The sequence below is a fragment of the Malaclemys terrapin genome, chromosome 10 (genome assembly GCF_027887155.1).
Source record: "Malaclemys terrapin pileata isolate rMalTer1 chromosome 10, rMalTer1.hap1, whole genome shotgun sequence".
Taxonomy (NCBI): Eukaryota; Metazoa; Chordata; order Testudines; family Emydidae; genus Malaclemys; species Malaclemys terrapin.
In genome coordinates this window covers 76513524-76539359 of record NC_071514.1, presented here as the reverse complement: position 1 = coordinate 76539359, position 25836 = coordinate 76513524, and the positions used below count along the sequence as shown (strand labels likewise).

General features: G+C 45.1%; 1 protein-coding gene across 4 annotated transcripts in view; it reads left to right on the top strand.

The window, feature by feature from the left end:
- The first annotated feature begins 386 nt into the window (after positions 1–386).
- Positions 387–25836, top strand: part of MAD1L1 (mitotic arrest deficient 1 like 1) — a 526727-nt gene continuing 501277 nt past the window's right edge. The window contains exons 1-9 of one of the 4 annotated variants that reach the window (XM_054042929.1): positions 387–441; positions 3216–3378; positions 4836–4976; positions 6484–6663; positions 8125–8249; positions 8970–9051; positions 11916–12046; positions 13500–13614; positions 14615–14676. In XM_054042929.1, the coding sequence (XP_053898904.1) occupies positions 3229–3378; positions 4836–4976; positions 6484–6663; positions 8125–8249; positions 8970–9051; positions 11916–12046; positions 13500–13614; positions 14615–14676 (986 nt within the window). In that variant the 5' untranslated portion in view covers positions 387–441; positions 3216–3228. Of the gene's footprint in view, positions 442–481; positions 550–3215; positions 3379–4835; positions 4977–6483; positions 6664–8124; positions 8250–8969; positions 9052–11915; positions 12047–13499; positions 13615–14614; positions 14677–25836 lie in introns of those variants that run through there. The other 3 variants (XM_054042928.1, XM_054042930.1, XM_054042931.1) reach the window with 3 other exon arrangements.

The window sequence follows — 25836 nt, the reverse complement described above, 5'->3', positions numbered from 1 at the left end:
CCTCTTAGAATAACTATTGTTGTTAAACATTTGTATTGCACTAGAGCTGAGAGGCCCTAAAAGGAGTCCAGGTCCCAGGGTGCTAGGCACTCTATGTACAGAATGGGAGGAAGTCCCTACCCGGAATAGCTGCTACAGTCTAAACTACCCAAGAAGGGAAGAGAGGAAATATCACACTGAAGCACAGAGTGAGCAAGGTCACACAGCAAAGCTGAGTCTGGAACACAGGTCTCCCGAACCCCAGGCCAGGGTCTGAATCACAAAATCATCCTTCCACTCCGGAAGAAAGTGGCAGATCTCCCATATACAACGTTGCTATGACACTCACGGGTTTACTCTACCGCGCTGGAGAAATAGGAATTTCACGCGTGCTCCCAGCATTACGGTGAGAGGAGAACGGAGGAGCTACAGCTGGGATACAAGTATAATCCCAACATTACGGTAAGGGGAGGGGCTGGCCTGGCGGGAGCTGGGCGCCAGTTCTCGCGAGACCTCGGTGGAGGACAAGGAGGGAGATCCAAGCAGGAGCGAGGGAGCCGGCTGTGGCGGGTGAGTGTGAGGGGCCCGCGCTGCTCCCCGCCGGCCTCGCCCCTAGGGCGGTAACTGGACAGGCCGCCTCCTCCCGCTGCGTGGTATCGCGGGGCCCTCTTTCCCACAGACACCCCCCGCCCGACACTGACACTCCCCCCGCCCGGGCATCAGCACAGCTCCCCCCCCTCCCGAACCCCCCCGGGGCAGCAGCGCAGGGCCCCGCCCCCTTCTCCCCCAGAACCCCCTCCCCCGGGGCAGCAGCGCAGGGCCCCGCCCCCTTCTCCCCCAGAACCCCCTCCCCCGGGGCAGCAGCGCAGGGCCCCGCCCCCCTCCCCTCGAACCCCGCCCCCCGGGGCAGCAGCGCAGGGCCCCGCCCCCCTCCCCCCAGAACCCCCTCCCCCGGGGCAGCAGCGCAGGGCCCCGCCCCCCTCCCCTCGAACCCCGCCCCCCGGGGCAGCAGCGCAGGGCCCCGCCCCCCTCCCCCCAGAACCCCGTCCCCCGGGGCAGCAGCGCAGGGCCCCGCCCCCCTCCCCCCAGAACCCCCTCCCCCGGGGCAGCAGCGCAGGGCCCCGCCCCCCTCCCCCCAGAACCCCGTCCCCCGGGGCAGCAGCGCAGGGCCCCGCCCCCCTCCCCCCAGAACCCCGCCCCCCGGGGCAGCAGCGCAGGGCCCCGCCCCCCTCCCCTCGAACCCCGTCCCCCGGGGCAGCAGCGCAGGGCCCCGCCGCCCGACACTGACCCTCCCCCACCTGGGCAGCAGCGCAGGGTCACGTTCCCCTCTCCCCCAAACTTCTCTGGGGCAGCAGCAGCACAGGGCCCTGGGTGACATGGAACCGAGCCCCCCGGGGGGTAGCAGCGCAGGGCCCCACTTCCCCTGACACTGAACCCCTCCCCCCTCCAGGCAGCAGCGCAGGGCCCTGCACCCCCTGACATTGAACCCCCCTCCCACCCCGGGCAGCAATGCAGGGCCCTGCTTCCCCTGACACTGAATTTCCCCCTCCTCTCCCCCCCCCCCCACAGGGCAGTAGCGTAGGGTCTGACCCTCCCAACACTGAACCTCCTGAGGCATTAACACAGGACCCTGCTCTCCTGACACTTAACCTCCCTGGGGCAGTAGCACAGGGCCCTGCCACCAAAGTGCCCCGCCCCTCAGGGCAACAGCATGTGGGTTTTGGCTCCCTCACTTTTACTGTGGCTGACAATTTTGGTTTTGCAGGTTGTATGTGTAGGGCCCTACCAAATTCACGGTCCATTTTGGTAAATTTCATGTCAGAGGATTTTTAAAATCTGAAATTTCACAATTTCAGATATTTAAATCTGAAATTTCAAATGGTTGTAACTGGGGCTCCTGACCCAAAAAGGGGTTAAATAAATGGAGATATATTTATCTCATAGAACTGGAAGGGACCCCGAAAGGTCATCAGGGTTGTGGGAGGGTTGCAAGGCTATTGTAGAGGGGTTGTGGTATTGCCACTCTTACTTCTGCGCTGCTGCCTGCAGAGCTGGGCAGCTGGAGAGTGGCAGCTGCTGGCTGGGAGCCCAGCTTTGAAGGCAGCGCCACTGCCAGCAGCAGTGCAGAAATGAGGGTGTCATGGTATGTTATTGCCACCCTTACTTCTGTGCCGCCACTGGAAGTGCGTCTGACCCGGCCCTGGGAGCATCCCGTGCCGGGGAAGAGGAAATCCCGTCCCTCCACTGCCGGGGCTAGCAGCTGGAGCGAAGTAGGAGTCTCTGGCCTGGACGCCCCCAGCCCTGCTCCTCCCAAGTGCTTGGGTTTTAAAGGTTGGCTATGGGTGGGTGACCATCACATCTTCCCCCGCCCACGTCACCTACCCATAAGGCCATCCCTGACTCCTGCCAAAAAGTGATGCCTCCCATACCATGCCACCCTTACTTCTGAGTTGCTGCTAGTGGCAGCGCTGCCTTTAGAGCTGGATGCCCAGCCAGCAGCCACTGCTCTGAAGACAGTGCAGAAGTAAGGATGGCAATACCATGACCCCCCTACAATAGCCAGATTTCACGGTTTGTGACTTGTTTTTCATGGCCGTGAATTTGATAGGGCCCTATGTATATGGGAAGAATGTGGAGTCCAGAGCAGGGGTTCTCACAAATTTGTTGGTGGCCTCAGAGTGCGGCCACCAACTCTTGCTGGTGGCTGCTCAGACAAAACTGTCTCTCTGTCCCTGCCTCCCACGGCCCTTCAGTGAGAGCCTCACTCCCACCCCAGGTGGGTCAGGAGCTCACCGGCTGCCTGTAGAGTCCCTGGTTCCCCATACCTGACTGTGAAGGAGTGGAGGAGCTGCCTGGAGGAGCACTCCAGCAACTGAAACCTGTAGCCACCTCCTCTGACAAGAGCTGCCTCCAGCACTGCACACACCATGTCTCCAGAGGCACTGCCTGGGGCCCCCGAGGAGGCTGTGCTGTGCAGGGTGCCGGTCCCCGCTGCAGGGAGGAACTGCTGCTTTGCCCCCACAATCTGCCCCCCCCCCCCAATGCTTTGGAGGCTGTTGTGGCTGAAAAAAAAATCCACTGGTGGCTGCATATGGCCCCGGTGGCCGCATTTGAGAAACGCAGCTCCAGAGTGACTTGAAGAAAGGGGTATGCTTTCCCTGAGTTACAGCAGTGAATAAGACTGTAAGCTGCCCTGGATGTTTCACTTTTGGCTTTGTATGTGTGTGTGTTTACAGCAGAGAGCTCACCATGGAGAACCTGGAGGATAATACAACTGTGTTCTCCACCCTGAGATCTTTCAATAACTTCATTTCTCAGCGTGTGGAGGGGGCATCTGGTCCAGCCACGCCAGGATCATTTCAAAGTACCTTGCATATGCAGTACCAGCAGAGGGTGCAGGTGAGACATCCCTGGCTCACTGACAGCTGTAGTGTCACTACAGTCAAGACTTTAGATTTCATTTGATCTTACGCATGGAAATGTTTTTTTAGTTAGGAGAGGGGGCTGTCCCTTCTTACATTGCTATCCCTACATTGTCAATGATGGAGATAATTTGCACCCAAAATAAAACTCTTTAATTCCTTTCATTTAAAAAAAAAAAGGTGAGTTATGGGCCTGACTGTTTATCCTGGTTAATCAAGGGGCTCCCTTGAATTCTTCCCCTTTAAGTTATCTGTAGGCCAACTCAGGCATCTGTATTGTGATTTCCCTTCATCCTGCCCCACAACGGAGCTTAACTGATGGCTTGCTTGCAGGGTTGGACAATTTTTCCTGGCTTGCATAGCTCTCTCTTGAAAACGTACTGTCAGCTGGGCAAAACTATCTGTGGTGTGTTTATGATATTGACTCTGAGGACTGAATTGAGATCACCAAATTCATTCCATTGAGGTCCTTTATCTGGGCCAGAATTGTAGCCCTGGAAGCGTAAATGTCCAATTTACTAAACCAATCTTCATGGATATTAAGGGTGATGGCATTTCAGCAATACCTAAGATATCTTAGACAAATCTCCCTTAAAGTTCTTGTGTTCTGTAGCTTTGTTTTGGATCTCTAGTTATGTCTCTGAGTGTACAGTAAGAGTTTGCCATGTTTATTTTAATTTCCATTGCATTTAAAGTTCTGACTATAATATTTTAATCTCCTTACTCTTTTTTTGTGTGACACATCGCTGATTGTGGAGTCTTTAATGAATGCGTGTTGAGGTCTGGGATTCTGATTGTCTTTATGAAACATGAATATTTCCTCCATGTTCAAAGTGCTCTGTTGATTCCTTCAGTGCTCCTAGATTACACAGGAGTACCGGCAGTAGTTTTACACAAAAAATACATTCATGTAAATAAAAATTAGATTGTACCTTATATGTCTAATTGGAGTGGGGAAAAACCTGCTACTTTGCTCAGCACTTAGTTTCACAGATGTAAGTATGGGGCCTGATCTCTGACCCTTGACTAGCTCCTGTTTCTTCTTCTTTGAGAAGGCCAAAGAAATCTGTAATAGGAGTCTTTTTAGTTTTGTAAGTGGTAAGTGTATTCTAGAAGGGAGCTTCTGTAATGATTGGTGTGGGAAATTTGGAGTCAAGTTCCCAAAATTCACCCACACTCCCATTTTTAGCTATCACTGAGTCACTGTACGACCTTGGGCATGTCACTTAACTCTTGGTCCTCAGTTTCCCCATCTGCTAAATGGAGGTATGATGATACTTACCTACCCCATATAGGACATGATGGGCTAAATATATCCAGGTTTGTAGAGTAATTTGAAAGCCAAAGTTGGAGGGCATTGTAGAAAGGCAAAATATTATTGCTTTTCTCCTGATTGTGTGTTTTTATGTCTCTCTTCACGTGGAAACTGATCAGCTGGAGGAAGAAGCTGGGCAAATCCGTTCCAAATCTCAGCTCCTGCAAGTGGAACGGGAGAAGATGCAGATGGAACTGAGCCACAAAAGAGCTCGCATTGAGCTGGAGAAGGCAGCTAATACTAATGCTAGGAGCTACGAGGTAGGTATGACATTCATGCTATCTGACAGCCAAGGCTCCAGTCAGAGCATCTTCAGATCATTAAAAGTTTGTTGCATGGCTGACAAATAGTCTGATACTGATCTGACCACCGGATATTCTATAAATGTATTTATTTAGCACTCTGTTGCTCATCAGTATAAAACAAAAGGAGATTCAGGTCTGCTGCATTAAACCTTGTTTCTTCCAGAAGCGTTTAAACTTCATTTGGCACAATTGCAAACATTTGGTATGTTTGACTGTAATGAACTGGAATGATAGCAACACCTGTCATGCAACTGCCATACAAGAGAAGCTGCATTGATAAGACGCTGAGCTCTAGTCAGCGACTATTAGCTTCGTTGCCTTCTGGTTGTGTGCCCAAATGTGTTGGCTTAGCTATGTTGCTAAAATAAGCAGCAGAGTTTGTGGGCTTTGTCATCCTATAAAGCTCTTAGCATCATTCCAAAGTTCAGCTGCTTTAGGAAAAAAAAAAAAAAAAAAAATCAATCCAGCAAAATATTATAAGGATGCTGGGAGACAGATTTACTCTGTAGCTGTGAAATGGTGGGTCACTGAGTAAATTCCTGGTTCTGCCTCAAGTCAGGTGATCTTGCGATTAAGCCAAGAACAGTTCAAACCTGAATCTAGCTGAGTCAGTCACAGAAACCCTTAAAATACTGGTACAAAAAGGGAGCATCACTAATCCAGCAGTGTGGTAATTACCCTGCTCAAATTCAGTGCTTCACGAGTCATGTGGATAAAGGTTTCAGGAACCTTGCATTGCTTTGCATAATCCTTGCTTAGTATGTAAATCTGTGGCCCGATTTGCTTTGATTAGCAGAGCAATTTGCTTTACATTTTTCAATAAGTGCTAATCAATTTGAGTTAGAAATGAACTTGAAATGGCATGTGAAATGCTGTCAGAGTGCCAATAAAATAAATCTAGCTGAAAAAAAAAAAAAAAAAAAAAAAAACAACTACTAAATCTGCCCCCATATGTTTTGTTGCACTGGTTGTTTATACTGTATGTTTAAAGTTGACTTATTTAAGTTTTTAAAATATTTTAGACTTAAAATGCTCTAATGCAAATAGAAATTTCACAGAGAAATTTGTCTTGTTACTCCAGATATTAAGGTCCCAGGCTCAGTGAAATAAACTTGTTGTGCAAGGATAATTGATGTATCCAGGGTTTTCATGTTTGAGCCTATGTAAATTACTCTGTACAAACTACGAAGCCAACTCTGTGTGCTAAGGTCCAAACATCAGTTCAAGAAGTGCTTGGAATTTGTGTAGTAATTTTCTGGCTTCGTTACCCTGTGTTTCATTCCCCTGTCATTGAGAAGCTTTGCTAGTGAGGGGGGTTAAAGAGTTTGGCTCTGAAAAGCATTGGTTGGTGGGGTTGCCTGTGGGACTATAGTGAGGAAGGGGGCAAAGAGGAAAGGACAATGTCTTCACCGTTATGGTTCTTTCTTCTTTATGAAGTCCCTTTACATTTTCCCTTCCCTAGCGAGAGGCTGACCGTAACCAGGAGCTCCTCACACGTATAAAGCATTATCAGGAAAAGGAAGTGGAGGCTGAGGCTAAGCTGAAGGAACAAATGGAGATGAATAAAACCTATAAGAAGAGCATGGAGACTGTGAGCAAGAAGCTGCAGGAGAAGGAGAGCAAACTGGCTGAAGCTAATGAAGTAAGAGGATAGCAATTTCTTATTTCACCCAGTGCTCTAGGTGACTTTGAGGGTCATGTGGAATCGGAGCAATTCACTCTTGTTACTATAATTAAACAAACACAGATGAGTTATGTTCCCTACTCCAAAGAGCTTACAGTCTAAACAGGACAGGAAACGGGATAACAGTTTGGGAGAGGTGAATATGGGGAATATGAGACAACATTGCTTGGAGAAGTGGATTTGGAGGAGAAAAACAGTTGCAGGGCAAGGACATGGAGAGTGTTCTGGGCATGGGGAAAATCAGGATAGAAGTCATGAAGTGGAGAGGGCGGGAAAGCAATGAAGGGAGTGATAAGATGAGAGGGAGTGAAGGAAACGAGCAGGAGAGTTGGAGGACCTGAGATTTAGGTCGGACCAAACTACCAAGAGGGGACATCTTCCAAATATGTCCTAAATGGCAACTTCCTTTTCTAGCATTTGTTAGCTAAGCACCCAAAACTTAGGGACCATGAGGAGGAGTTCAAATGAGTAGATTTAACTTACCAGTTGGAATTTGTGGCAATAAAAGTATGAAGACACTGTTGGAGGTTGGAAGAAAAACTAAACCAATAATTTGGAGTCCCTGCAACTGATCTATTTCCTTGCCACTTTTATCCCCACATCCCTCAAATTTGGGTCAGGGATCTTGTCTCTTTAATGCATCTAACGCATTTTGGGTGCAATCCGATATGTTTCAGAATGCTAAAGGTGGGAGTGAGACATGAGGGTCAGGTGAATAATGGTTATTCGAGCCAATGTGGCTTATTCTTCAACTTTGTGAAGTTCCTTCCTCTGCTTTGCTGTCTATATTTGCTATATAAGGTTAGTCAGTCAACTAGTTTATTTCAGACTTGGCAGTACTGATAATTGTCCCTCTGTGTGTGTATTTTGAGTGGGTCTGAGAGAGTGAGAGCTGAGCCTAGTAGCTTAGTAAAGGAGTAATGGCAAATGCTGCTGTGAATACTGTCTTAGCCATATCTGTTCCTTGTGCCAATCACCATGGTAGCTAGACCTCTACTGAGGACTTGTCTCTGCCATTACTTGGCTGGTTGAAAATTTTTGGGTCTCTGTTTTGAAACCCCGCTGCTTAGGAGCATGTGGATGAGGTGATGGTGGGATAATTGTCAACTGTAAGACAGATCCTCTTGTGAGCACAGGTTCTGGCTTTGAGGGTTTATTTTTTGCGTACCAGTTTGAGGTCATACACTTAATGAATAATGGAAATGTCAATTTGGGTGGCAGATGAAAGAGAGCAAAGAATTTTCTTTGACTTTGTTCTGAGGTGGGTTTGCAGGTCTTATTGTGAATTATTTCTAGATTCAGTGTTTCACATTAGTTAGTTGTTTGATCTCAGCAGTTTGCATTCCATAATGTTCAGCCTGGAGGTCCACTGGTCTATTTGTGTGTTGTTTATTCTTCCCCATCTTTCTGTGAATCCAGATGATCAGCGTATTGAAGGGGAAAATATCTGAGTTGCAGTGGAGTTTAATGAATCAGGAGATGCAAATGACAAGCCAGGAATCTCAGAAGCAGGAGCTGATGGAACAGCTGGATGTGCAACACAAGTGAGTAAGGGATCAACAACTGCCAGGAAAAAACAAACCTTCAGTCTTATGCAGCTGCTGTCATTCAGAAAACGTTCAACAGCTTTTTATTTTTGCTGTTCAAAGGGCTTTTTTGATCTGGATGTGTAGGTTATAAAATTTGCCGAAAACTAGCACTGAGCAGCAATTTAATTCTACCTTAGTAAAAAAAAAAAAAAATCCAAGCTTAAAATCTCCCTTACTTTTCATATTCATGTTGATACTTGATTTTGTACTATGTGTAGTTGAGGGGTGATTAGAAGATCTGATGAGGTGTGTGTCTGCCTGCTGCATCCTCCTCTTTCAGCTCCATGTACCAACACTTCTTTTTAGGACCAAGGTTTAAATGACTTTTTCTATTATGTAATGTAATCATGTATTTGTTGGTGTGGGCATGGGGTAACTTGATCGTGAGGATCTCTACGGATATATGGAGTCAGTATTTTTTTTATAAGAATGAATATTTCTGCTTTCCTAAGTAGAGGTAATCTGTCTCCACACTGAATATCTCAGTTGCCCCAGAACCTTAAAGAAAGGTCCTGCTGGGCAGTTCTTGCTTTTACACCACAACTGTCCTTGATCGTAGTGGTAAATGACGCTTGAATAAGTGTGTGCCTCTAATATACTTCTATATCTATAATAGATTGTTCCCATCAAGTGATTCTTGTATGTAAATGAATCTCCTATGTCTGCTTAAAACAGAAAATGTCAGGAGGCCAACCAGCAAATCCAGTTGCTGCAAGGAAGCCAGTCTCTGTTGGCAGAACACGAGCAGAAAATTAAGGTGAGAGTGTGTGAGATCCATGCTGAGTGTCTGCTTTTCATTTTTACATAGGAAAAGTATCTGAAAGAGTTACCCTTACAGTAACTGAGCGCCACTCTGTCATATAAATGGCTTGGCTGTTAGGTGGCGTAGAGCTGAAATTGCCTAAATTCAGATTTCAAGACACAGAAATTAGAAGAGTGGATTACACAGTCTATAATATTCAGCACTTATACAATAACTCCTCACTTAACGTCGTCCCGGTTAACGTTGTTTTGTTGTTATGTCGCTGATCAATTAGAAAACATGCTTGTTTAAAGTTGTGCAATGCTCCCTTATAGCATTGTCGGTTATTTGGCAGCTGCCTGCTCTATCCACTGCTTGCAGAAAGAGCAGCATGTTGGAGCTAGCTAGTGGAGGTTGGGAGCCAGGGTGGACCGGCATCCCCCCTATCAGCTCCCCTAAGTTCTCTGTGTGGCAGCCACCCAGCAGGCTGTCGATTGCCTGGCAGTTCAGCTGTCCCTCCCCCCACTGCCCTGTGCTGCTCCTGCCCTCTGCCTTGGAGCTGCTCCTGGGAGCCTCCTGCTTGCTGTGCAGAGTAGGGGGGAAGAGGGGTGCTAATGTCAGGGTGTCCCCCACCCTCTACTCCTGCCCCCCCTCCTGTACCCCTTCTCCACAGAGCAGGGGGTGCAGGACAGGGCTCAGGATGGAGGAAGCTTGCTGCCAGCAGCTGCTGTCTCAACTTGCTGATCTACTTAAAAAGGCAGTGTACTTAGAGTGGGGTCAGCTTAAAGGGGCAATGCATGTCTCTTTCTCACACACATGGTGTGTGTGTCTCTCTCTCTTACACACCCACACACACTGTGTATCTCTGTCTCTCTCTGCCATGCTGTCTCTCCTACCTCCATTCATGCTGCCTTGTAGAGTGTGAGGCTACATTAACAACGTGTTAATCCTTCATGGCTCAGCTGAGTGCTAGTTCATCATTTAGCAGCAGGGCCGGCTCTGGCTTTCTGGCTGCCCCAAGCAAAAAAGAAAAACCGTGGTGGCCAGAACAGCAAAGCAAAAAAAAAACACCAAAAACCTGCAGCGCGGCTGGAGCCAGGGTGCAGGGGGACTCCCTGCCCTGCAGATGTGCCCCGGCTAGCGGGGGGAGGGGAGGGAGCGGCGGGAGAGAGAGAAGGGGGGCAGCCAGGGCTTCAGCAGGGCGCTGCCACGTGGCCCCTCCTGCCGTGCCCCCTGCCGGGAGGGCTCCACACCACTCCGGTCGGCTGGGAGGGAAGGACGAGGACTGCCCTGCCGGGCTTGCTGCAGGGCACTCCTGTCCTCCACGCCGCTTCCCCCTACAGGGCGGCTGGACCGGAACAACAAAACAAAACAACAACAACAAAAGGCGGCCGTGCCGCCCTAGGATTGGGCGGAATGCTGCCTCCTACAAGCTGCCGCCCCAACCACCAGCTTGCTCGGCTGGTGCCTGGAGCCGGCCCTGTTAACAGTAAGACATTCCCTGAGAAATATCCCACCCTCTTCCACCCTATGACTTCACCACCTCAACCAAGCTTCACAGTCGTTGTTGTGTACAGTATTAAGTTGTTGTTTAAAACGTATACTGTGTATATCTCTGTGTATATGTGTGTGTGTGTGTATGTATGTGTATATATATATATATATATATATATATATATATATATATAAACAAACAAATATAGTCTTTTGTCTGGTGAAAAAAATTTCCCTGGAACCTACCCCCCCCCCCCCTTTTACATTAATTCTTATGGGGAAATTGGATTAGCTTAACATTGTTTCGCTTAAAGTAGCATTTTTCAGGAATATAACTACAACGTTAAGCGAGGAGTTACTGTATAACACCCTTTGTCTTTTCTGTATCAGAGAGTCCAACTGGTCAGAAGCTGTACAGATCCCTTCTGTGTAGATAATTGCTTTGCATCCTTATGTAGCAGATTATTTGGATGCAAGCTCAGCCTGTTCTTGTCTGGTCACTCAGGGCTCTGGCACAAATACTTCTAGACATGTTTGCTTTTTCATGGCAAATGGTGAGCCTTGCAACTCTGAGCTCAGTTCCTGTTCCTGGGGAAATCTTTCCACTGGAGTCAGGGTATCCTTTTTAATATGCATACAAAGTACTGTTAGCTGCAACACTTTTGATTGCAGGTGGACTCGTTGGGGGAAGAATGGAGATGCTCTCTGTCCTGCCAAACTAACTTCTAGGCCAGTTAGGAGTGATTCTTTTCTGTGGTGATAGAAGGCAGTAGAGAGAGAAACAGATGGAGAGAATTAAACTTGACTTTGAGGGAATGCTGATTGTGGAGTTTCCTTTGGTTGGCATTGAATAGAACAAGATTGAAGAGCAGCAGCATTGCCAATTCTACATAGATGCGTCAAGAGAAACTTCTACAGCAGGCAGAGTGACTGGAAGTGGAGGTGGGGAAAGCGGACAACAAACTGCAGTACTGCTCTAAATAAACTCTTAGTTTGTTGGAAAAAACAATGTGTAGAGTTATACCAACATAAAGAAGTGTGGACTGCTTGCTGCCCTCTGTCTCCATTGTGTGTGTGTATGTTCTGTCCTCTCCTAATAAGTCCATCAGAGTACTAATTTCTCATATATATTACCTTATGGTAGGTGAGAAGAGCCGACCTTTGGCTTATTACTCCTTGACAAATAGGGAATTGATGTGTAAGAGGGAGGGCAGATGTCCTTTTAAATGTTAACAGAACCCATTGCTGATGTATGTTGGAGTTAATGTAAGGATAGAGAGAAAAGGATTTGGACAGGTTTAGCAGTCCAGTGAAGAGGTAGCTCTGAGCCTTCCTGAGCTAAACTCAGTTGTCGTCTTGTTTTCATGTCCTCACTTACCTTCCAGGATCTGGAACAGAAGCTCTCCCTGCAGGAACAAGATGCTGCAATTGTGAAGAACATGAAAACAGAGCTGGCCCGATTCCCAAAGATGGAGCGGGAACTGCTCCAGCTCAGGGAGGATAATGCCTACTTCAGGTGAGAAGGAAAGATCTGCCTTCAATGTGGGACATATGTCAAAAATGGCTATCTTCTGCTGTGGTCCATCCTCCTATAGCTGTCATTTTCTGACTTGGGTGCTTTGCATTATACAGAATGGAAATTTCCAAATAGAATGCTGTGGAAGGAAGGTTAAAGGTCTTCTGTATCTATTGTATATAAGGTTGAGCCAGTGTTGTAATGGTTACTAGTTATTGTGATTTGGAGGGTTCTGGATAATCTCCTTTCGCACAGAGTGAGGGGATCATGAAATGAGGATTGGTCATTTTGGAAGGTGAGACATATTTACCTTCTAGCTTGGATCAAAGGGAAGGTTGTGCACAGTAGAGAGGAGATTGCAGAGGGATCTGATACTAAAGATACTTGCTGATGATAAATCCTTTCTATATGGGATTTGTGATGGGCTATCTCTTCAGTCTCACGGCATTTCTAACATGTCTATCCCTGTAATATCTTGGCAAAGATTTTAAATTCTTATTTTGTTACCAGCCAGTCAGCATTTCCACTAATGTTTTGAAGGCATTCTTGTGCCAGTGTATCATTTTGAAAGACTGGCTACTGAAGTTTATAAATTGCTCGGGTGCTGCCTCTTTTAGAATCTGTTCTGTAGGTTTCCAAAGTACTAATGAATTTTGAAACTCAGTTGTCCTGTGGAATGGAGTAATCTGCCATTACATTGATATGCTGTTATCATGAGAGAGTTTAGTTTCAATCTCTGTGTAAAGAAATGCACAAAAAGTCTGAAGTACATGAGTATCTGATCTTGCCAGCTTCCCTTTTCCACAATTTAGAAGACTGGAGTCTAAGCAGGCTCCTTTGAGTTTGCTCTTGATTCAATGATCATTTATCATTGAAACTTTCCAATTGCCTCTATGCAATCCTCTCTGTGTTTGGAAATGTGAAATGTATCATAGCAGAGTGGAAACAGAAGCACGTTGAAAGTTAGTGGTCTTATTTTTGACACCATTGGACTGACTAATGTACCCCCACAAACCCTATATTAAAATAAACTCTGGGCTGAAGAAATCTTCGTATTTGTAAACGGACAAGAGCACTAACTCTTGCCTGTTTCTCTACTTGCTGAGTTCCAGACCTGCATTCATATTGACTTTGGATCATAATGTCAAGACTGTTGTGTTACTTTAAATTCTGTTTTTGTACAATCGGTAAAGCAGATATGAAATTTTAATATGTTTGGACATAACTCAGGGCATTTGGGAGTGGGAAAACTCAGCCCAGAGAACGCTGCCTCCTGTGTAACAGTCACTTTGTAGCAAAGGTTATAGAAGGTTACCACTTTGGCTCAGTGTCATAATGGCTTTTTCAATGCCTTATGCTTCCCTGTAATTGTGTGTGTATCCAGGAATTTGCACAAGAGAATTGAGTTGCTTTGGTGGCTTTTTAATGGCTTTGCCCTTTCTCTTTTTCTCAGGGAAATGAAGGAAAACAATGGGTTACTTAGAGAGGAGGTGGAAGGTCTCCAGAAGAAATTGGAGCGCTATGAGAAGGTTCAGGCAGGTCTAGTGACCCTTGAATTGGAGAATGAGGTGAGGAGCCGAGAACACTTGCTGTATACGTAGAATTGGGGCTACTGTTCTTGCTTGTGTGGGTTTTTAGGGATCTTTAGTTCCTTTATGCATAGTGAGGGTGTAGACAGTGATTGCTGTGGTTCATGGTTTGTACTGGCCCAACCCCAAGACATAGCCTAAGATGTAGAATACCCATATGAGGGGAGTGTTCGTAGTGAGAGAAAAACAAAAGTCTGTCCATTGTTCATCTTAGGCTGCTACTTGGAGAAGGCTTTATCTTCATTGTGGCATCTCCCTTTCACTTTACTCCACCTGTGAATGCCCTTTTGGTTCCTGTGTGCTTACCAGAGGAGTTGGTATATGACAGACACATAACGGGAGCCTGTTGCATACCCTCAGATCAGTGCTGCTGGTAGAAGGGGCCATGTATAGTCTTGTATCAATACAATTGATTTCTTTGTCTTGCTGTCGCCAGCAGCACCCCTTTTTCCCCACCCTCTGTCAAAGGTAAAATGATTTTTCAAGATGATTACCTGGTCAAGAAAACTCTTGTGGTGCAGAGCTATTATAAGGGCTAGATCTGACTTGGGCAATCCAATCTGGTACTGGGATTGAAAGCATAGAGAGTTGTGATGGATATCCCTGTGGTGGGGGAGGAGAAATGGGCACAGCAGCTGGTACAGAATTGGCATGTTTGGAATACCGCTTTAATTTCTTTGGTCTCCGCAGTAACAGGATCTAGTACAGTGGGGGTTAATTCACAAGGATAGATAATGGATGGCACAGAAATGGTACATTGTGCCATATAACTGTGGTGGTTGGGAAGGTTAATGCTGCTGTTAATAGTGGGTACACAGAATGATGTTCCAGCAGTGCTGGGCCATGCATAGATGATAAAGTCCACAGGAAGAAAGTGGAAAAGGCTAAGTTGGAAGGAATGGAAAATGCAGCAATAGGAGTTGAGATGTAAGAACGCTCACTTGGGTTTCTTTATTGACTTCTTTTGCCTCCTCCCTAGAAACTTCTGGGAAAGTTGAAAAGCTGGGAAAAACTAGATGAGAGCACTGGCTTAAATATCAGGTAGGTGCTGATGGAGTTAAACCTTCTGTTCCACTTGCTTTATTTCTTAGTGATCTTGATGGCTTAAGCTTGTCAGGCTGTCCACCTTATCAGTCCTCCCGTGGGCAAAGTTGTCTGTTGGTACTCCTCTCTCTCACTGCTATGCAGTATATATGATTATGCCTCATTAAATACAGTCATACAGTATCTTTTGGGGATTAATTTGTGAACTGGTGACTAACAGCCTGACCCAGTCTGTTTGAGACTGAGGTGGGTGGGGAGCTGGTTCAGTTCTTAGTTCTCTAAACTTCTTGCATATAACTACATTCGTATTAAGAAGGAATTGAGTTAGTGTAACCATATTAAGCGTGGAGCGTTTCATGAGATGTACAGCAAGTCATTTATATGAGCCTGTGATGCATTAGTGTAAATATAATTCCTGTAATGAAATCTCAGGAATGTTGCATTAGACTGACCTGACATGTTATTTTCCAAAGTAGCAAGTTAGCTTAACAGCCCCTTTCTCTTATTATCCTGTGTTTTATATGATGGTAGAGGTATAATAAACATTTTTCACTTCTGGTGCTGAGAAAATTTCTCTAGGGACAGTGAAATGATTGTAACACTAGTCAAAGTGAGAGTTGACGTGTAACACTGTAGATCAGGGGTTCTCAAACTTCATTGCACTGCGACCTCCTTCTGACAATAAAGTTACTACATGACCCTAGGTGTGGGAGCAGAGCTGCCCTGGGTGGCGGGATTAGGGGCCACAGCCCGAGCCCCACCTCCCTGGGTGGTGATGGAGCTCAGGCTGCAGCTTCAGCCCCAGGTCTCAGCAAGTCTAATGCTTGCCCTGGCAACCCTATTAAATGGGGTTGCAATCCACTTTGGGTTCCCAACCCACAGTTTGAGAACTGCTGGCTCAGTGGTTTGAGCATTGGCCTGCTAAACCCAGGGTTGTGCGTTCAATCCTTGAGGGGGCCATTTAGGGATTTGGGGCAAAAATCTGTCTAGGGATTGGTCCTGCTTTGAGCAGGGGGTTGGACTAGATGACCTCCTGAGGTCCCTTCCAACCCTGCTATTCTATGATTCTATGATACAGCGATTGACATCGTTTAGCATTGAACTAGATCACAATTCTGGCTCTTCTAATTTGTCTGTGATGTAACCAAAGAGTGGGATATGATGCCTCTTCTTCCCAGGGATAGCTGCTGCTTTGCAAGAAGAGTAATCTGCGAAATTAGGGCCATGCTCAGGTGTCACTTTTGCAAGGGCTGTGCCTTTCTAAATGTTTCAAGTGTGATTGTGCTTATTGGTGGGAAGAGAGGTGTTTTGCCCGAAAGAACTGCTTTCCTTTGTGCATCCTTGCATTGAGAGCTATGCTTTAGACAAGAATTAGGCTTGATCTACAACTTTTACCCCAGATCAAACTTCCCCACTCGGGCCCCTGTCCTTATCCCATCAATTGCAGCTGCACAACAAACAAAAACAGTGGAAGTTGTGCATGCAAAATGATGGCATAATTTGGGCCTAGCCTTGTTTGGATTTGGGATTCTATATTGGGTAAACTGCTACTTTAGGTAAAAGAGGATTGTCTCTCACAAGCAATGTCCCCTTAGTTTTCTCATTCTTTGTGTTGTTCAATGTATGTGATGAGCTACCTCTTCCTTAATGCACATCGGTAGAGAGCACTGCTGAGACCGTCTCCTGCCTCTGCTCAGGATGCATATGTTCAGACTTGCAGGAGAACGAAGTACTGAGTTCTTCCCACCAAACTTTCTCTCTGCCAGACAGTGGTAGGGAAGCTTTTACTTACGTCAAGCTGTTAAAGGTTTAATGAGGTAATTTCACAGTGGGAAGGAAATGGAACCAAGTGACTCTTACTGCTGAAGTCTGATAACCTCTTCATTTAAAATCAGAATATTCGATGCAAAGTGTTAGTGAGGTTTTTGATTGTGCCGCATTGTTTAGCAGTATTAAGGGTGTTTCTTTGTACAGAAGAACAAATTGCTCTCAAGAAAATCACCTTTTGCATGTGATTGCACCAAGTGGAATTGGGGCGAGTTTTTTATCCAGGCTTCTTTCAGCATGAATTATGTTCATTTTCAGCCAGGAGTACAAGAACCGGTATAAAGGGAGATCATTGTCCCAATCATATTCCTGGAGCGTACCTCTTGTGAAAGCTTGAGGAAAGTTAATTGCTAGACAGTGTGTAGGAGAGAATGGGAACAGTTGGATGGTTATCCCAAAGAGCCAATGCAATGTGCAGTCTGTCTGCTAATAACTAGATAAGCAGGAAGAAAGGGAATGCATTATGTCCCTGTATCTCTTCTTATTAGTTTCTCCATTTATACATGGAATGCAGGGTGCAGGGGAAGAGCGCACAGCCTCTGGCTTTTTGGGGGAGGATGGTTTCTCACTTCCTCCAGCTGTTCTCCAGGCTTCTCTTCTGTGTGCTTGCAATGGCTTTTGTTCACTGATTGCGTGGTCCCTGCAGGTTCCCTGTCAGATTAGTTTATGAGCAGGCCATTTGGTGTGTAATTTTATCTAATAGCATTTGGAAGGGGAGGGAACGTCTTCTTGGAGTGTTAAGGCCAAACATCTCTGTGCTTATCTTTTTGGGGAATTTTATGGAAGATTTGGTGGTTGTCTTCCAATGCTGCAACTTTGGTGGAAATAAACTATGAAAAGTGCAAAAACTAGATACCTTACTCAAAGATTGCTCTCCCTGTCCCATAGTCCAACGACCGCAAGGTCTGAATTGTTGCCATCTCAACCGGGTGATGGGAATCAGTTCCATCTTCTTTGAAACACGTGATTTCCCCCTTGCCTAAACATTAGAAATGATAGAAGACTGGCTAACGTTGTCTCCTAGCCCTGAATTGTTTTGTGTTGTCCTTCCACTGCTCCTTTTCATCCTCTCCAAAGTTTTTCCTACTCTTATGCTGGTAAGAACAGAACATGCTGTTTTTAATTATACCCTATATATAATGCAGCATAACTTCAACAGTTTACCAATATGATGGACTTATAAGTTGCGCCCCTCCACACCCAGATCAGAAAATCGCAAATGGCATTCTATCTGTTACAGTCCACTTGTACCCAAATCATGAAGCTGTCTGCAGTCTCTCATGCATTTGACCAAGGATTCCTCTATATTCATGTCCTAATGCTGTCCACTTTCCAATTTACTAGACTCTGCTTCTTTGTTAAGAGTGGTGTAGTTTGGGTTTGCAGGAACTCCGTCAGTATTTTGTGTGCCCCTTTGTCATGGACTCCCAGGGATGCTAAGCCTTCAGGTATCCCAAATCTGCAGTTCTTCTGCAACATTAGTTTTCATCTGCAGAATAAATCTATTTGCTGTGTATTAAGTGTATTAGTCTCTTTATTTTGCTCTACAGGCTATTCTCTTTAAAAGAGGCACGGCTGGCTGATATAAACTATTATAACTCTTGATTGCTAGGAATGAGCTGTGATTCTATTCTGTGTCCGTAAAGTGTGTTCCTCTTATTCTGTCTCTCTCCCTGTGGTTCATTGATGACAGTAGATTTTTACAGATCATTGTGGATTGGGTGACCATGTGGTTGGTTATTTTCAGAGAAGGACTTAGTGAGGGGCACCAGTACAAAACTTTCATAGACTTCAGTGAATGTTTGCTTTGCCAGAGGGCACGGTAACCTCAGAGACGCCTTCTAATGTAAATAAACCTTGCAAGTGTCAGGCAAGAAATGATTTTTGCAGAATAATAGTGTTTCTGGAAGGGAGTAGGCTTTCTGGGTTTGTAAAAAAGAAATGCATTTAATTTTGATGTCAGTGTGAGGAACTGCCCGCTAGATGGCACATTTTCTCCTGTTGTATCAGAAAAACATTGATTTCACTCCATTGTGGTATGCTCTGACTCCTGTGCAAACATCAATTGGGCACCGTAAAAAGGTCAGGCATTAGTCTAATTAAAATTGTTGGCTTGTTAAAATCAAATGTTTTAAAATCTATTTTAAAACCACACCAGTGTGATCACTTTCTCTGTGTGTGTGTGTCTAGTGGAGTTCCTGTTTGTTGCAGCTATTCTGAACGTGAACAGAGATCCACACACAGTTTCTCCAGTGACAGAGTGCAGTACATATCTCAGTTTCTCACCCATCTCAGCAACCCACTTTTTCTCCCTGACTCCCTGTTCTTTCTTTCTTCTCAGACTTGTTCAGTCTAGTTCTCTTCTTCTTCACTGTTATCTCCACAGAATCATCCTTAAGAGGGAAATGTTGTTTGAAATCTAATCATCCTGCCATTCTTTCCTTCCCGTTGTTCTTTGTTTATATAATGCTCAGAGCCTATGAGGCACTTGAGAAATATACAGACAAGATCCCTGCCCCTGTAAATCTTCTAATCCAGTGATTTTCAACCTGTGGTCTGTGGACCCCTGGGAACCCTCTGACTATGTCTAAGGGGTCCACGCAAGGTGGTTGTTACCATAAAACACTGGTTTTCAAGCTGTAGTCTGCGTCTGCAAACTATGTCTAAGATTTCTAAAGGGGTCTGTACCTCCATTCGAAATTTCTTGGGGTCCACAAATTAAAAAAGGTTGAAAACCACTGTTCTAATCTAAATAAGTTTATAGCTCATCTGGCAGCTCTCTCTTGTACCTGCCTCTTCTTGTCTCTGCTCAGCTGCTGTGGTCTTCAGCTAACGGTAAATCACCCACAGCTTAGTGTTTTTCACTGCCAGATCCATCCCAGAATGCTGGTTGCAATAGTTCAGCACTAGAGTAAGGGTGATATGCTTTAGGTGGCTTGTTTTAAAAAGGAGGTACAGCCCAAGATAGGCTGGCTACTAAAATGTTCCCATCTGTTGTTGCTAGTATGGTTAGTTCTGAAGTGACCTCATGTATGCGCTCAAAGCCAGGAGATTAGTGTTTGGAAAGATTCCTGGAAGATTATGCCCATTCCTACAGTCAGATGGGGGGCAGAGGTGCCCACAAATGAGAAGCCACAGGAAGTCTAGGGTTCTGATCACTCCAGAAATCTCTCTCTTTGAAGAGAACTGGTGCAAAGAGAAAAAAGCAGACAGTTGTGTTCTGTTTTATTTTTAAATTGGTGGCACTGATTTCTGAATTGGAGCACCACAGGTAAGATAATCATACAGATCTGTGTCTGTGCAGTAGAACGAATCTTTAAAGCTGTGGAGGATTATGACGTTGGAGGACTGACTGGAGCGATGAAGTGGGGCAGCTTAGGCTTATACAAACTTCTCTCTAGCTAACTCGGTTTCAGAGCTGCGGCTGACCCACAGCTATTAGTAGTGCCGTGTGGTTTACTGGTGGTTCCCCCTTTCATGGGCTTTGCTGTCCTGTGAGAGAAGTCTGCCTGCCTGCTCAGCCCAGGAATCAGAGGGCAATGGAGTGTTTTGCATTGCTCTCCAGGATTCTTTTCCTTCTTTCTATTTCCATGCCTGGCTGACTCTGGAGAGAGCAACATCTGTCTTTCTTCATTGGAAGAAAGGTTCTAGCCTGTTTGTGTAGTCAAATGGGGATGAGGATAAACTGTGGATAGAGAGGTATGAGGGAAGCCTGTATATTTGTATTGAATTAGGAGTGTTGTGTTGTTTAATATACTGTGATAATGCTCAGAGGGCCCAGTCAGAATTTGGGCCCCATTGATCTAGGTCAGGGATCGGCAACCTTTGGCACGTGGCCCGTCAGGGAAAGCCCCTGGAGGGCTGGGCTGGTTTGTTTACCTGCTGTGTCCGCAGGTTCGGCCGATCGTGGCTCTAGGCCCATGGGGGCTGCGGGAAGGGCAGCCAGCACATCCCTCAGCCTGTGTTGCTTCCCGCAGCCCCCATGGGCTTGGAGCAGCGAACCGCGGCCAGTGGGAGCTGTGATTGGCCGAACCTGTGGTCGTGGAAGGTAAACAAACAGGCCCTGCCCACCAGGGGCTTACCCTGATGGTCTGCGTGCCAAAGGTTGCCAATTCCTGATCTAGGTCCTATACAAACACACAGGAAGACAGGTCTTTGCTCAAAGTGTTTACAGTATAAAACAAGTAACATATGAAGGGTATCAGGGAGAGGAATGCAGGTGAGTTGAAGAGCTAATTTTTAAAAACTGAAAGCCAGGTGGAGGAGGAGGAGGAGGCCTCAGTCAGCATTGGAGCATGATGTCCCATGGAGGTCTTGGGATTGATTATCCCCATCATTTCTAATCTTTGCATTTGCTTTGGGCCGAAGCTATCCCATCTCAGTGTCTGGTGTTTAATTCAGCAGTGACACTCTCTGCACGAGACATTTAGGACTCGAATGTCCCTTTCTGCAGTGATGACCCTGTTAGTGTGCCGAGGTTGCCCTCTGAGTTAGATGAAAGGGGTACCAGTGGATTTATTCTTGTACTGAAAGAATTCTTGGTTTAACTGAGTAAATGAGGCAATAGGGAGAGATCATGTGATCTTTAAATCACAGGACTAGAGTTGGCTAGCTTCTGCAATGATATCGCATTAGGGCTGCTTTGCCTGCTTGGTATCCAAGTGTATAAAGAGAAGCGCAGATTTGACAGGAATTCAGGCCAACGCTTAAGGAGCATTTTCACTTTCCGTGGAGCCTGCCAGCTGCAGGCAGCAGACACCAAACTGCTGACCTGTCACCTAGAGCCAAAGAAGTGAACCTATTAGTCCTGACCTGGTTTTCTTCCTGAAACATCTGTGTGCTGGCTGGCTGACAGATCTTGGGGACTGGTTTTCTGCAATGTCTGAAACCAATTAAGGAGAGGAGCAAGTGTGTGGGTGTGTGCATTTTCCTCTAAGAAAGGATCTAATTAAGTGACAGGTGTCTCTATTTAATACACTGGTTAGCACAGTTGTAATTTGTAATTACACAGGTGCAGTACTGAATACTGGACTTCCTTTTAGCCAGGTTCCCCTTTTGGAGCGGGGGTGTGGTAGAGGCAGGAATAGGGAATCATGTTTCTTGATTTCAGATTTCTTGATTGTGGATTAGAGTTTCTTTTGCAGTGTAGGGGAGGGAGGAGAGCATAGGAGTTTGGTATCTTTCACTTTAAATCCTGGTAATTATACTAGGCCATACCAAATTTTCTTCCATCTAAAGCTCTGAATGTACTTTGCAACCACGAATGAAGTCTCATAATCTCCTCCTCTCCCACAAGGCAGTAATCTACCTTTCTATGAATGTCCATCTAAAATAAGTGACTGCCAGTAAAATAAATACATTTCTGTATAATTATGCTCATGCGATGACTTTGCTAAAGCTGGACGCCAATATGTTCTGCCTAGCAAATCAAGATTGTAGCAGCTGACCCCTGGAATTACTCAACCATACTCCCCCTGCACCGCCAGTTTAATAGTGGGCACAGATTAGTGGCATTTCAATGGCAGCCCACCTTGCCTGTTGGCTGAGCTCCGAAAGCAGTCAGAGGCACACTTAGTGTTGCTGTCTACCTAATCTTCTTGCCATTTGGCTTCAAGTTATGGCTCTTGCCATTAACGGGTGATTGGGAAGCCAGCTACCTCTAGTGACTGATCCAAACTCCACAGTATTTGGCTCTTCTGTCCCCCTAATTGCCTAGCCCCTGTGGTTATATATTGTCTTCAGAAATAATCTGGGCAATATTTTTGTAATTTAATCAGGAAAATCCCACTCTAATACTCCTCCTAGTACATTAAATACAGAAATAAACTGTAACATGGGTTTATTGGTGCTTTTTTTGCCTTTGGACAAATTGTAGATAATATTTTGTGTATAATAATATTTAGGTAAAATACTGTGGCACCTTGTTTGTACTCTAGTTTTGGATGAAATATCATTGTCAATCTGAGAATACAGTCCAACAGTTTCCCTCCTTTCTAACCACTACACAACAACCTCATTATAATTAACTGTACTGAAGGGGGTGGAATGCAGCCATTGTATTTGTTTTTAAAGAAAGTGTAGGGGGTGACCCTGGACATCACAGATCAATTGAAACAGTAGGTTTAAGAATAGTACTTAAATTAATGTATGATAGAAAGAAGGTTTCTGTAAAGAAAATTGTGCTTCCCCAATCTATTAGAATGTTTTATGTCATCAAATTAATAAATAAAGGGACCTAGAAAGCTTTTGTCCAAGTCCCTCACAACAAGTATTGTCATGAACCTATGTATTTTGTGGCTCAGAAATTGGTTAAGAGACAAAAGACAAAGAATAGGAATAAACAGTCAAATTTGTTACATGGCGAAAAATTTAACAGTAGGCTATTGTACTAGGTTGGGGGGTGTTTAATATATTCATTAATAGTTTTGAAAAAGGGATGAATGATGAAGTGGCAAAATTTTCTGAGACAAATGAAGAATGTAAGAACGGCCATGCTGGGTCAGACCAATGGTCCATCTAGCCCTGTGTTCTGACAGTGGCCAATGCCAGGTGCTTCCAAGGGAATGAACAGAACAATCATCAAATGATACATCCCCTGTCCTCCACTCCCAGCTTCAGGCAACAGAGGCTAGGGACACTCAGAGCATGGGGTTTTATCCCTGACCATTTAAGGATAATCAAGGTAAAAAGGTAAAAAAAAAAAAAAAAAAAAAAAAAAAAAAAATCCGGAGGAATTCCACATGGACATAATAAAGCTAGAACAAGGGGAAGTTCAGTGAAACTGAAGAGCTAAATTGAAAATTGATAAGCGGAAATGTGTAATTAATTTGTGGAACTCATTGCCACAAAATATTGAGACCAAGAGTTTTGCATGATTCAATACAGGGTTAGATGTTTATGTGGATAACGAGACCATCTGCAGTTTAATTAGCCAAACTAACAAAAGTGCTATAAACTCTCATGTTTAATCCAACCTCTAACTGCTTGGTGTTAGGAAGACACTTCCCCTTGGGGCTGATCATTTCATAATTATGCATTTAGGGATTAATGCACCTCTTTCGGAGACCTCTGATGCTGACTACTGTCAGAGAATGGACCACTGGTCTGATCTTGAATGGCAATGTCTATATTTTTTTGACCTCTTTCTCTGGTTGGGGTCATGGTGACCACTCTGTTTCAGAGCTAAGTGGCTCTAACTGGGGAAGAAGACAGGTTACTACAGATGTGGCATGTGGAAACTTCATATAATGCATGTAATATATCTGTAATTAATTGTAATTTACGATCTGCGAACATATTGTAACTTGCCTGACTGCTGTTGACAAGGCTCCCCACCTACAACAAGCTGTCTCGTCACAGTGGGAATTCCCTGGGTACAGAAAAGAAAAACAAATACAACATGTATGGGAACAATTTAAAAACTACCACTACTATTTTTGATAAGTTACCTCTTTGCACTTGCAAAGGCTCAGCTAAAAAACCCCATGGAATGAGCATTTTATGTTCTCTCCTCTCATGAACACACACTTTTGGTTAACTATAAAATATAGTATTTGTATTCCCCTGTGGGTCCGGGGACAGAATAGGCCCTCTGCTCCTGCATGTCGTAGGAGGAGCAGACTAAAGGGGGCTGCCTGGAGAGGGATGGGCTCTGCCAGGTTAGAAATTTTCCTGAGACACACCATATGATGAGCAGGTCAACCATGTCCATACTGGATTGGTCACAGCCTGGGTTAATAATGACTGCGCCATCCATCTGCCACCAGGGCGGACGCGACAAATATACTATTTGTGTATCCCCGACAAAGAGGATCCGTGGAAGAGATAACATCACCATAGCCACATGGAATGTAAGGACATTGAGACAAATAGGGAAGTTGAAAGAACTCATGTACAAAATGGAACAATACTCCTGGCACCTCCTAGGAATCTCTGAGGCCAGATGGAAGAACTTTGGAGAGGTACTAACAGAAGAAGGCCATGTACTGTATTACAGTGGAGAGGACAAACATGTCAATGGCGTAGGATTTCTTGTGCATAAAGATATCAAGAATTCAGTATTAGGACGCAGCCCAGTGTCCATCAGGCGTATTTCCATCCGTCTAAAGGCAGTACCGTTTAAAATCACAGTGGTACAAGTCTATGCCCCTACAACAGACTACGATGATGAGCAAATTGAAGATTTTTACAATCAGTTCCAAGACAACATCGATAAGGTACACAAGAAAGATATCCTGATTGTACAGGGAGATTTGAATGCTAAAGTGGGTACTGACGCACAGGCAGATTGGCGAGATTATTGTGGTCCTTTCTGTAATGCAGTAACCAATGAGAGAGGATTGAGACTTTTGGAGTTTGCCAGCTATAACAATCTGGTTCTTGTAAACACATTAGGAGTGCATAAAGCATCCAGATGATCAATGTGGCACGCACCTAATGGTCTACATCACAGCCAGATCGACTACATCATGGTGCAAAACCTATTTTTTCTGGGATTAACAGATCTAAAACAAGGAGCTTTCCTGGTGCTGATATTGGAAGTGATCACAACTTTGTGATGCTAAATTTTTGGCTGCGGCTAAGGAAAATCGTCAGGCCAAAGTTCACCAGAATCAAGTTTGACTTAGAAAGACTCAGAGACCGAAACATTGCAAAGTCATTCCAAGCAATGATCGGTGGAAAATTTGCCCTGCTGCTTGCTCTAGAGGAAGACAGGAAACAACGATAAACAGTTTTGACGCTGTAATGAATGAGGCAGCAATGGACATCCTTGGGAAACATCTTAAGAAGACAAAACCATGGGTAACAAATGAAATATTACAAATGTGTGATATTAGAAGAGAACTTGAGAGACAAGAACTGCACTGAGGGAGCTGATGAATACAGAGCGATTGGCAGAAAGATCAAGAAAGGAATGAAGGTGGCCAATGAGATATGGATTGAAAAACAATGCTCTAAAATTGAAGAGTTCATCAATAGTAAAAATAGCAAACAAGCCTTCCAGTTTGTAAATGATCCAACAAATGAAAGTTGGACCAATGCTAACGCAATTCAAGACAAAGAAGGGAGCAGTCTTACAGAAGAAAGGGACATCATCAATAGGTGGACAAACTACTGCTCTGATCTCTACAACCATCAGACAAATGGAGATCCTAGTGTCTTAGCCCAGATTCAACAGAGGAGGATGACTTTCCAATACTGCGTGAAGAAGTGGAGACAGCTGTGAAATCACTCAAGAATGGAAAGGCTACAAGTATTGACAGCATCCCAGCCGAATAGATGAAATTCAGAGGAGAAATAGTAATGTACTCACCAAGATCTGCAACAAGA